This window comes from Loa loa, assembly GCF_000183805.2.
Source record: "Loa loa unplaced genomic scaffold supercont3.321, whole genome shotgun sequence".
NCBI lineage: Eukaryota > Metazoa > Nematoda > Chromadorea > Rhabditida > Onchocercidae > Loa > Loa loa.
In genome coordinates, this window is record NW_018108501.1 from 6,661 (window position 1) to 20,557 (window position 13,897).

The following is a 13,897-nucleotide window of genomic DNA, read 5'->3' on the forward strand; positions in this document are numbered from 1 at the left end:
TTTTTTTGAAATAGCTCAATTTTTGCTATGCGCTACAAATTTCCGCTTTTTTTTCTTGTTCATCATTTCCGCCAAGCAATTTATGAAATGCTTATTAAATTTTCCAGTGCTATTTACACTTATTTTATGCTGGTCATTTCATTATTATTTAATGGTACTTCTTCATATTTGCTTTTTTTTTTGGCTCTTCCTCTTTCATAATTATTTTTTCTACTTCCTGTATTTTTTTTCTTTTTTCTTATAAATTTCTTTCTATTTTGTAATTTTTCCTTTTCTTTTTTACAGCTCCATAATTTGTCTTTTTTTTTACTTTCTTTATTTTTTTTTCTGATACTCCCATTACTTTTGTAATTTTTTCACTCTTCTTTACTTGTATTTTAATTCTCTTTTTTTTGTTTTACTTGCCTTTTTACTTTTTTTTTGTTTTACTTTCATTTTTACTTTCTCTCTTTTTGCTTTACAATTTTCATTACTTCATATTTCAAAGCTTCATTCTTTCCGTTCATTTAATAAATTTTTCTGCCGCATAATTTTGTTTTTCTTCTTTTCTATCTCAGAATTTTTCTCTTCTTTTTCTTTTTTCTTTTTTCTTTTTTCTGCATACGTAATTTATTTTTTTTTGTGCAATATCAAAATGCAAATGCAAATACAAATATAATTATAAAACATAAATTAATAAATACGAAATAATAAATATAAATACAAATATAAAATGTAAAATATAAATATAAAATATCAATATAAATATAAATGTAATTATTAAAAATACATATTTCAACAGAAAGAATGGGAAAGAGAAAGAAGAAAAGAAGGATTACTGAAGAATACTTATAAATGTTAATCATTCATGCTCATATTTGAAATATGAAAAATAGGAAGAATGCGTTGACAACAAATAGAATGTGACAAATGCAAACATTTTTTAACTAATGTCGCATTTATTTGCAATTGTTAGCAAAATAAAAAAAAAGAAAATAATAGATCATAGAAAATATTTTTCGTTATAAAACTATCATAATATACACTGATAAAATATAGAAAGAAGAAAAATAACACAAATTCTGTTTAAATATTATTAATAGAAATTATACGAAATTAAATATTAATATAGAAATATATTAATAATGGATAATGTTAGGAATTGATAAATAGAATATAGATTGCATAATTAAAAGGAAAAAAAAGAGTTTGTTTGGTTCAGGTAAATTTTAAAATCATTGAATTTGTCAAGTGTTGTGTTGTTGATAAATTTTAAAATTTATTAAAAAGTTTCCTTTTCAAATTTTTTTTCTGATTTTTTCATTCGTTAATAAATTTTGAAAAAATTATTGTTAGTGAATTTTAAATAGAATTTCACATTTGACAGGGGAAAAAACTATTTTTTAACTATCTGACCGTTTTCTTTTTTTTTTTTTTAAAGGAAATTAGTATTAAGGTTTTATAATAAACAAAATTACTATAAATATTGTTTTCTGGGTTAATTTTTTCTTTTCCTTTATTTAAGTTATCATTTTTTCATATAGCTTTATATACATCTTTATTATATACCTATTTGTTTTTCCTTTACTTAAATTTTTTAAAAATTTTTGCAAATGATTTTTAATTTCTAAAAGATTTTTTATTTTTTTTTGTCACTGCCATTCCCCATGATCTTATTAATATTACCACTGCTATCATATCATTCTCAATATTAATACCATTAATATTATCACTACTATCATCCGCCATGTTAATATATTTAATCTTATTAATATTATTACTATTGTCATCCTCCACGTTAATCCTATTAATATTATCATTATTATCATTCATATTAATATTATTAATATCACATTAATATTATTAATACCATCACTATTACCATCTCCCATCTTGCTTTTCATCTTCTGATCAGTTGCAATTCAATTAAATAACTAATCAAGATTCTAATGCATGTAAATGATTAGCTATATTAACCTAATTCAAATTTTTTTTTCTTTTTCTCAAGAACTTTCATCGATTTCAAATGTTTAATATTACTATATATTGAAGCATAGAATGCTTATACGCTATCATTTGCATAAATTATGCAGAATAATTTTATAATTAATATAAATTAAAATTGTTATATGAAGGAAGGGAAAACTAAAGGTTTTTTTTGCTAAACATATTACTCAATTTTTATTAATTAAACAACAAATAGTTTATTTCAATTACTGATTAAATGTTTAAAAAAAGTCATTTCCCGAAAACTTCTTATTTTCTACAATATTAAATTATTAAATTTTCAATCTTTCATCTTTCTTATAAAAAAATTTAGAAAAAAAAGAGAAAAAAGAAATAAAAGAAAACATTTTCTTTTAAATTGTTTGTTGTTTCAATAATAAAAGGGATAGGATGTTAATGTGAAAAATAAATGAAAATTTTTCCCTATAATAACATTTTGACTAAATGATAAATTAAACGGAGAATGATGAGTTGACAATTGTCAACTGAAAAATGTAAGCTACTTTCAATTTGATTGATGCATAGTTATTTCTGGAATGCATTTTTTTTCCTTGTTTTTCTTTTTTTTTTTTAAATTCTTACAATCTGAAAATATAAAAATGATGAATAAACAAATTAGTTGTTAATTAGCAAAATTAATCAGTAACTTTTTGAATTAAACAAAAAGCAATGGTTGTCTTATTAAAGATTGAAAATGAATTAGCAAAAAAGATTTGAGATGAAATTTTAGTGAATTTTAAAATAAAAATTGAAATTGGTATATACGAAATATAATAAAGATTATAAGACTGAAGTGAAATATTAAAGAAAAAGTGCTGAAATAGAGATTAATAAGAGTGAAAGAAATTAGTAATTTTTTTGGTATTTAAGTATTTTAAATGAATTTTTGTTTTAAGAAAATGAAATAAACTGAAATATCTTAATTTCAATTTAAACACTTTACAATAATTGACTTTTTTTCGTTTGAAAAATTAAAGTGTTTAAAAAATTTGAGTAAAATTTAGATTTATATACATAATAATTAGTCAGCAATAGCTTTTTTCCATAATTGAAGCAAAAACAAAAACAAAGATTGCTTTTTTTCCTTATCATAATTATCAATTATTGATGATTATTATTATCATAATTGTCAATTATTGATAATTATTATTGCTATTATCAATAATATTTTTTTTTATTTTGATTATCGTTATCACTATTTCAAGAAATTTTTTGTTGTGAAAATGATTACATTATCATGAAATTGTTTATTTATTGCAAAAAATTTTGAATGAAATAATTGTTTCTAATTACTGTCATTAATTGAATTAAATTCAAACAATCACAAGTGCATATATAGTTAATTTCATTTTAATTGATTTTATTGATTAAAATGATTTCATTTCATCGTTTAATTTTCATTTCAACTGATTTCATTAATTTAATTCATTAATTTCACTCATTGATTTCATTTCAATGCTTAATTTCAGTTGAAATTTTAGAAGCTTTTATAAAAAAATCTGTTAAAAAAAAAGAAAAGAAGTAAAAAGTAAATCAGCATGATATTGAAATTTCAACTTTTAAATTTTATTTTTTCTTTCTGAATTCAATTTAAACCTTATTTTCATCATCACATTCAAGGATGCATACATTTGCAGTAGCATAAATTTGTCAAAAATCACTTACTTTCATTTTCTTTCCTCTTCCCTTCCTTATTTAATCCTTTTTCCCCCCCCTTTTTTTTCTTATATATTCTTAAACGGAATTGAAGAAGGAGAAATAGATGAAAGATCAGGATGAATAAATCGATTCCGGTATTCCGGTATCTCCTACCATATTTTATTTTTATTTTAATAATGCTTTTAATTTTCAATAAATTTATGCAAAAAATAAGCTTACAATTGCATACTATGAGAAATGGCATATTAAACTTGATTGCTCTTCTCGGATTTTCTCAGATACAATATTCGTCACAGATATTTTTTAGGCAAAATGCTACTCTCAGGTTCTTCCTAACTAAAATATATTTTTCGGATGATTCTCAGTCCGAATGTTACTCTCGGGTTTTTCCAAATTGAAATATACCTTTCGGATAATTCTCAGGCCGACTGTTATCCTCAGGTTTTTTCCAAGTAAAACGCTCTTTTTCCGTTTTTTTTTTGTAGAGAAATTTTTTGAAATCCAAAATTCTTCCATTATCTTTTTTAGATTCCTTTGGATTTAAAAAAAAAAAGAAAGAAAAATGATTAAAATTGGGAAGAAAAAGAAAAAGTTAGAGAAGAGAGAAAAAAGGGTGAATTTCGAAATGAAATAAAGAAAAAAATCTGTTTTCTTCTAAAGATTTTATCTGCCCATTAAACCGGAATTCCGAAATTCGATTTATTAGTTTAAATGGTTCACTATGATAACACATTTTAAATAATGCGTTTTTTTTGTTATTCAACAAAATAGTTTTTAGCCTTCTCAACTTATTCCACACATTATTTTGCATATTAAGCTTATCCTAAGCATGAAATATAGATGTTGGCCAAGAATAAAAGAGCTTTTGTTAAAGGAATATATTTGCATTCTTCTTATAGCCAACCTTTTTTCTTGGCCATGTCAACTTAAACTTTTCTTTTTCTTTTTTTTTTTGCTTATTTCTTTTTATAGTAAATATGCTAATATTCGCTATCTATTTTGCAGATTTTTTTGCAGCAAAATTGAAAATATCAAAAAAAAGGAAAAAAAACTTATTTATTGAATTTCCAATGTAATTTAAGCAGATTTTCATAAATATAACATCAGTAAATGCATGCTAATTGAGCAGTCATAGATCAATTGGCACTTTTTTTATGTGACACTTTTTTTTTCTCGTCATATTTCCTTCCTTTTCATTGATTTCATTTTCAATATCATTTTAAAATTTGTTAAACAAAAATTTTTTAAATTCAAATTTGTTGAATTTATTTTTGAAAAAATTTCAAAATGAGTTTATTTTATTTTTGATAAGATTTTAAAATTCAAAAAAAGATAAAAAATTCTGATAAGATTTTGAAAAAAAAAGTTATTGTAGAAAAAACAAAAAAAAAAAACGAAAATGCTTTAATTTGAAATTTTTTGCTCACGTACATACACTTATGGAAGTTATTTAAAAAAAAAGGGAAAAAAAAGTGTTCTAAATATTAATTTACTGTTAATTATTAAAATGTATCATTTTTAATTATCTAAGTGTAAATTTTAAAAAATTTTAAACTGAGCATTTTCTAAATTTTAATGCTAATATATTAATGCATTTGATTATAATTAGCTTTATGCTTATACGTTAACACTATAATTATCTTCATATTTACATGTAATGTTAAAAAGAAATTTCCAATTAACCTTAGCGAAATAATAAGCTTCATTAATACAAAACTGTTAAATTTGCTATTTTTATTCGTTACAACAAAATCATGGAGATTAAGTGTTAATTAACATTAAAATTTAGAAAATTCCTAGTTTAAAGTTTACTAAAATATTTAATTATGATAATTAAAAACTCTTGCAAAAAATTTTGCAATTTTATTATTTATCAAACATACGTAATTAATTGGTCATCCTTATTATCGTGATTATTATTGTTATTATCATTAAATAGGATTATTATCATTATTATCATTTTTGTTTTTGTTATTATTATCATTGTTATCATTAATCGTACGTTCACATATACGAATGATTCACATACGCTATCTCGATTTAATTTCATCGGGAATTTCAAATTCAATCAATTATTTAAACAAATTATATATTTTCGAATTCATTGCATTTGGAACATTAAATTCCCTGTATTAAAATTCTTTCAATTTCAAAATTCAAACTTCAAATTTTATACACTAGAATTAATTCTGTCCTGAAATTTAAATTTCTAATATTTATGAATATTTTTAAGAATTCAATTTCATTCTGAAAACTTTGTAATTTTTTCATGCCACTTTCGTAACACTTAAATTTGAGCTATTTTAATTTGCAGCATTCATTTCAAGAATATAAATTTTTAAATAATCAGTAGAGAAGAGCAACGAATGTAGTGACCATTGGTGACCATCTGCATAGGTGTCATTTGACCAGGTTGTTATTGGTGCTATTTTTATCATCATAAGTATTCCACTGAATGCTTTTATCGCATTATTACAAATCCTCCTCAATCATTCCGTTAATCGGATTCAACCACTTCAATCATTTCCCATTACTACTACGGATACTATCATTTGCGCTTATTATCTGGTAACTGTAATCTCTTCTCATTTTTTGAAAAACTAAAAACTAAAGAAAACAAAAACAAAATTTTATTTTCATCTTTTTTCTTTTTAAATTCATTTTATTTTGACAAAAAAAAAATTGAAATTTGAAAAACATTTCATTTTGTTCAATTATAATAATTATAATTATTTCAATTTATTGAAAAATAAGTAAAATTTACAATTTAACATATAAATCATTCCATAGTTAAGATTAAATAATTATTTGAAAATTTTAAAAAATGAAAGAAAAATTGAAAAATCAAAAAATAATACCGATCGAGAAAATGCATGAAAACTTTAATTAAAGCTATAATTATAAGTTACTAAAGATGACGTCAAAATGAAAAATTGTGATGATAATATCTTCCTCTTTTCTTTTCTTTTTTTTTTTTTTAAATGGAAATTTAAAATGCGTGAAAATTTATGCTTGATTGGAAATTCTCGCATAAAATTTCCATTGCTGTCACATTTTTTTCCAAATATCTGAAAATATCATATAACATTTCGAAAAAAAAAAAGAAAAGAAAAGAAAAAAATATGGCAAAAAAAGTGATTGCTATTTGAGAAAGAAAATGAAATTTAAATTAAAATTATTTTTATTTATAATTTTTTTTTTTTTAAAATGACATTAGCTGAAAACTGATTGATTGCTTTCCTTTTTTTTTCAAAAATTAAAAATAAACAATGCAATCATTTTTCATTTAAATGAAAACAATATATTATAAAAAAAAAAATTTCAATATTTAAAAAAATAAAATAAGCAAATTCTAATAAATTAATCATTTTAAAATTTAAAAGCTGGAAGTATTCTTTAATTAAATTTTCTTTTTCTTTTTTTTGTTTATAGTAAAACAAAAGCATCAACGGATACTGATATTATTAATAAATTGCTTGGAAAAGGATACGATTGGCGAGTACGACCACCTGGGACAAATCTTAGTATTACTGGTATTATTATGATTATTTTCAATTAAAAGAAAAGTTTATTTTTTAAATTTGAAAATTTTTCACTAATGAAACGATTTTTTTTTTTAAAGTAATATTTCAACAATCATTCAAATTAATATTACTTATTAATTGATTTTTATTTAATTAATAACTAAAACATTTTCTTTAATTTATTTTAACTTTGTCATTTTAAAGATTTTATTTTGGAAATTTGTAAATTATTTTTGAAATTGTTTATTAATTAATAAATTTCAAGGTGGTCACGGACCTGTAGTTGTTGCTGTTAACATGCTAATACGAAGGTTAATATTTCAATTATTCTTCTTGTTTTTTTTGTGATTTTTAAAATTCAATTAACAATTATTTATAGTAATTAAAATGACAAATGAAAATTCTATTCTTTTCTAGCATATCAAAAATAGATGATGTAAATATGGAATACAGTGTTCAGTTGACATTTCGAGAAAGTTGGGTAGATGGACGATTAGCATTTGGATATCCACGTGATAATACACCGGATTTTGTTATCCTTACAACCGGACAACAAATTTGGATGCCGGATTCATTTTTTCAGGTTATAATAAAATTATTATTTTCAATTAGTAATTTTAATAAAGAAAAAAACAAATCACTGAATAATGAGTCTGCAAATTTTTTAACATTATCGATAATTTATATCAGTAAAAATATGACATCATAATTCGCGAATGCTCTGATAACATTTGAAATGATAATTAATAACGCAATTATTATTTATGAATGCTAAAAAGAATTTGTCGTCTATTCTATAACTTACTAGCTTACCGTATGATATTGGAAATGGTGATAATTAAAAAAATAATTATCATCTATGAATGCTAACAAAAATATAATTATCATGCAAAATATAACTTATAATTTACTAATTTACTGCGGATATTTCAAAATCGATATTGAAAATTGAAATCAAATTCTATTATGGATAAAATTTTTAAATTTTTTTATTAACAAAAAAAAAATTAGAAAATTTAATTCATAGAATGAAAAACATGCTCAACGCCATATGATTGATAAGCCGAATGTTCTTATTCGTATACATAAAGATGGTACAATATTGTATAGCGTTAGGATATCACTTGTATTATCATGTCCAATGCATTTACAGGTTCCATTTTTTTAAATTTATTTTATAATAAATTTTAAAAAATAAAATTAAATTTTTTGTATTTTCAAAAGTATTTTTTAATACTAAAACAGTTTTTAAACAGTATTTTTGAAACATTTTCAAACATTAATCTTTCTTCCTTTTTCTTTTCAAATTTGGTCAATTTGAATATAAATAAATGATTTAAAAAAAAAATTGAAATATTTTTTATACTTTTCCTTTACTTAAATTTTATCCTTTGCTTTCTTTTTTTTTTTTGTTATTTTTCAAATAATTATAGCAATATTTTTTATAATTTATAATCAAAAATAACGAAAATTTCCATATTATCAGTTTTCTCTTTCCCCTCTCTCTCTTTCCCTCTCTCTCTCTCTCTTTCTCCTCCCTCTGCTGTCAATTATTTTAACCCCACACATTATAATAATGCATTGAAAAGATATATAATGCAATTATTTTACTGGAAATTATTTTTTGTAAAATCATTTCATAATAAATTGTCTTTTGTATTTGTTCAGAATAAATTGAATTCATTTATGCATCAAAAAATTTTAGAGAAAAATTTAAAAGTTTAAAAAAAATATTTCATATGCCTTAACTGGATTCATTAATGATTCATTAATCGTTCTAACAATTAATTTGCCTTAATTAGCCGTTATTTAGATAATAACATAAATTAATCAAGAAATAATGAACATAAATGAAAATTTGATTACAGCAGTAACAAATTCGATTAATATTTTCAATTTTTATTACCTGGAATATTGATATTTTAAAAATTTTATCAAATTTGACGAATAATTTATTGTTTGCTTATAAAGAAAATTATTTATTGGAGAATTATTTTTAATGAAATACGGCAGAATTTGCAGAATATTTTAATTTTTTTTTTTAAAAATTAATCTTTCAATGCGAAAAAATATTTCATAAATATTTTGTTAAATTGTAAAATTAAAATTTTAGAATTTTTTCTTTGTGTAAATTTTCAAAACAACAACAATAATAATGTTAATAGTAATAATATTGATAATTATTTGATTATTATTACAGTATTATCCAATGGATATTCAAACGTGCCTTATTGATCTCGCTTCATATGCATATACAACAGATGATATAGGTAAGTATGATATAATAGATTAACTTAAATTTAGTATTTAGAATAAATTTAATTAATAAACAAGTAAGGTTAAGTAAAAATTTGATTGTAGTAATCTAAAATTTAGTTAATTCGTTTTAATTTTAATAATTATAATATATATTATAATTTATTCGAATTTTTTTTAAACAAGAAAAAATTAGGATAAAATTTTTCAAAAATATCACACAAAATTTTTTCTTATTCATTATTTTCATTACAGAAAATGATAAGTTTTCTTAATTAATTACAAAAAAAAAATAGCAAAAATTAATTTCGATCAATAAATACGTATATACTTATATATAAATTTATGCTTCATATATTAGTAAAAGTAGTACATTTTGTAAGTAAAATTACAATATGAATATTTTATAGCTCATAAGTTTCATCTAATTAATGTGTAAAATAAATTAGTAATACTGTTGAAATTAAATATTTCATTCCTTTTCTTTTAAATGCTTTTTAAACTATTTTTTATAAATAATTAAAAATATTGAACAGAAAAAAAAATATTAAATCAAATTATTCTTTAGAATATGTTTGGGAGAGTAAAGATCCAGTTCAATTAAAAGATGGTTTACATTCATCGTTACCAAGTTTTCAACTTAGTAATGTTACGACAACATTTTGTACAAGTAAAACAAATACTGGAACATATTCATGTTTACGTATTGTATTAGAATTAAGACGACAATTCAGGTTAATTTATTTTCAAATTTTGATTTCAAATTTTTGAAGAAAGAAAAGGAAAACAATAAAAATAAACTTTGAAAATTTGATAAGAAATTTAAAAAAAATGCCACGATTATGTTTAGCTATAATTTGATTAGAATTTATTTTCGTGACAATTCAATTAAAATTATTTATTAATTTAATTACCTTGTAATAAACCTAAATCTAAGTAGAAAAAATCATCCATATATGCGTCAATATAAATTAATATTCAAGAGATAATTTATTCATATTAAAACTGAAATTTAAATTGTCAACTTAACTAAAAAAAATAAAATTAAATTTTAGCTATTATTTATTGCAATTATATGCGCCAAGTTTGATGCTTGTTATTGTTTCCTGGGTATCATTTTGGTTAGATCGTACCGCTGTACCAGCTCGTGTCACATTAGGTGTCACCACTTTTCTCACTATGACCACTCAGGTTATAATTTCGTCATTTCCTTTTTTTTTTGGATTGCTTATCTTATACAAAAATGAATCTGAAATTTCAATATATTACTTTCGAATATCAATACTGCTTAGCTTTAATTTTCAACTAAAAATAGCACAAGTCATTTCTTAATTAATTAATTAAATTCACTAATAATCACACAATAATTTTATATGACTTTTTGTTTGCTGAAAATTCAAAAAATTCGTGAAATTTAATTACTTTAACCCAATTTTCAAGGAAAAGCTGTACAAAAAAAAATTTTTAAAAAGTGTTCCTCCAAGCATATTTTAGTAGATTACTAAAAATTAATTCCTAAAAATTAATTTTTAATTGTTTGATAGCCAAACGGTCACTATGTCACTCGATTTAATCAATAAAAGAAAAAGTGTCAATCCATTTATAGCATATCTTTTAGAGGTGGAAAATTTTATTTACCAAAGAAGATATGCAAGAATTTTCATGTAACAAATTAATTTTCAAATTTTTAAAATTTTGAAATGCTGAACAAATCCATCATTGATCAGTACTATTCAAAAAAATTTTTCTGATTTTCAGGCTTCCGGAATTAATGCCAAATTGCCACCTGTGTCGTATACAAAAGCTATAGATGTATGGATTGGTGGTAAATGATTAATTAACTAATTCATTTCAAAAATTTCGAAAGCATCTATTATCATAATTTTCGATTATAAAATAACAAAGTTTTGCTTAATTTAATTAGTTAAAGATTTTTTTTTTCCAAAATTTCCTTCAAAATATCCAATGTAGAATTTTTTTTTTAAACAAAATTATTGATTCAAATAAGGCTTGCATCATTAATCATTTAAAATTTGATTTTAGCAAATTTAACGAATTTTAATTCATAATTTGATATTATCAAATTTATTTGATCATTTGGTAATTTTGAGAAAATGATTGGTATAAGTTAATGATATGTATGGGACAATTTCATATGACAATTATTATATGAAAATATTTCAATGATACTGTATGATATCGTTTAGTAAAACTGTAAAATAGTTTCATTCATCAATTTCTTTCATTCTTTCGTTTTTTTTTGATTTCTTACATTTATTTAGACAATATAACCAATAAAAATTCTTCTTTATCTAATTATTGAGGAATTTTCATTATTTCAAATTTTTCATTTTTATCTTCATCCTCGATATTTCTCTTTTCTTTTATTATCTAGTTATACGAAGAATTATCATTATTTCAAACTTTTCATTTTTATCTTCATCCTTCATATCACTCTTTTCTTCAATCTCTTTCTCCCTCTTTCTCTCTCTTTCCCTTTCTTTTTTACCACTGAATCTAATTTTTTATTAATAAAATTGCAAGAAAAAAAAACAAAGAATAGAAAAACTATAATTAATTATAGCATGTCTCACTTTTATTTTTGGAGCATTATTGGAATTTGCTTGGGTCACATATATGTCATCACGGATTCACAGCAAAAGTTTGTTTTGTAATTTGAATTTCAAATTTATTTATTGATTACATGTATAACTATATTGTACACTTATTAATTTTTAATTTTAAATTGAAAAATCAAATTTCAAACTCGCTTGTTAATTATTTTTGTCAATTATATTATGCGCTTATTCTAAAATGTTTGCTAAATTTTAAAAAAAAACAATTAATTAAGTACATATTTCATCATTTACTATCTCACTACTTCATTGTGCTTAATTAATTAATAATTGAAAGGAAAATATTTCGGTTGTGTAAAAATATAATTGCTACAACCAATTTTAAATATTGTAAGAAATTTTCTATAAGTTAATGTTATAATTACTAATATTGTAACTATGTGTTTTTAAGTAGTGAGGTGAATGATTAATATAATTAATTAAATATAATATAATTGATTAAATGATCAAATGTCAACTTAATGGTGATATATAATAGTAATTTTGAAAAGGTGATAATATTGACAATGCCGATAATGAAGAATTTAAATTAAAAATTAATTCTAAAAAGTATGACATACATTCTACTAACACTGTTAAAACTAATAAAAAAAATTTGCAAATTTTCGATTTTATTTTTAAAAATTATAATCTATATAAAAAAGAAGTGACACTGGATGCAATAAAAACGACTAATTAATTATTTGATTAATTAATTAATTAACTAATTAATAGGTATGAAAGGAAATAAAAAGCCGAATTTATTGATGGAACGAGCTAATCAAATGGCATCAACACAACTTATCATTTTTAATAAAAATGCGGTAAAGTGTACCTCAAATTCGAACAATTGTTATCATTTCCTTTTTTTTTCTTGGTTTTTTGATTTTGATTTTAAGTTAAGTGAGAATTATTTAGTTCAGAAATCTGGACAGTTAAAATTTTCAGTTATTTCATTGAAATTATTTGTTATGCCAAAAAGTATATAAATTTTATTGTTGACAAAAAAAGAGAAACAGTTTAACTTGACAATTAAATTGAATTATTAACTTGATAATCTAATTGGATGAATCTTGATAATTTACTAAGCTGACAATTTAAATGAATAAAAAATTTATGATAACAACGTAATTATCTAATTCACCTTGGAAGTAAATGTTAATTGTTTCATATTCGAAGTAAATATTAATTAAAAAAAATTCGTATCCAACCCTTTTTTTTCTAATTGATGTTTAAAATTAATTTTTAAATAAATGCTTGAAATAGGTAATTCAAATGTCAATTAGATGTTAAAAAAATGAAGTTTAATTATTCTGTTACAGATGGAATGTGGTGAAATATGGGTGAAGCAAAGGAATGATTCAGATGATGAAAATATTGAACGTTTCAGTACGGTAAATGATCGTAATAAGTGGCGACGAATTCGACGCAAACGTCAAACGTTGAAAGAGTATTGTCGTCAAATTAGATTTATTGCTTGGTTAAGAAGCCAATTTCATACCACTGATCGTGCTAAACAAGCTGATTATTTGTCAAGTTTGTATTTAATATGTGAAACGAAGAAATCAATGATTCCCATTTCAAATTTTTTAAATTCTTTTTTTTGAAAACTTTGGGAAAGCAATTAAGCTGCAAATAAAATAGTCCTTTTGCTCATTTGTTTGATGTCAAATAAAAGTTAGAATGATTTGAAATTATCAGCAAGAAAGGATATGATGAAAGGCTATTATTACTTTTTTTTTAAATTCTAATGATATGTTGTGCATTATTTATTACTATTATTATTATTTATTATTATTATTATTATTATTATTATTATTATTATTATTATTATTATTATTATTATTATTATTATTA

At 21.8% G+C, this 13,897-nt stretch overlaps 2 protein-coding genes across 2 annotated transcripts; both read left to right on the forward strand.

The window, feature by feature from the left end:
- Positions 1-7,077: 7,077 nt before the first annotated feature.
- LOAG_07842 (hypothetical protein) lies at positions 7,078-11,258 on the forward strand (the record flags this gene model as incomplete). The annotated part of the gene is made up of 8 exons (XM_003143375.2): positions 7,078-7,178; positions 7,435-7,480; positions 7,587-7,752; positions 8,197-8,322; positions 9,370-9,439; positions 9,994-10,159; positions 10,481-10,616; positions 11,184-11,258. Coding segments are annotated over 8 exons (886 nt in total), but the record flags the coding sequence as incomplete, so codon positions are not given.
- Positions 11,259-12,777: 1,519 nt separating this feature from the next.
- On the forward strand, positions 12,778-13,577 carry LOAG_07843 (hypothetical protein; the record flags this gene model as incomplete). The annotated part of the gene is made up of 2 exons (XM_003143376.1): positions 12,778-12,864; positions 13,363-13,577. Coding segments are annotated over 2 exons (159 nt in total), but the record flags the coding sequence as incomplete, so codon positions are not given.
- Between the last annotated feature and the right edge of the window lie 320 nt (positions 13,578-13,897).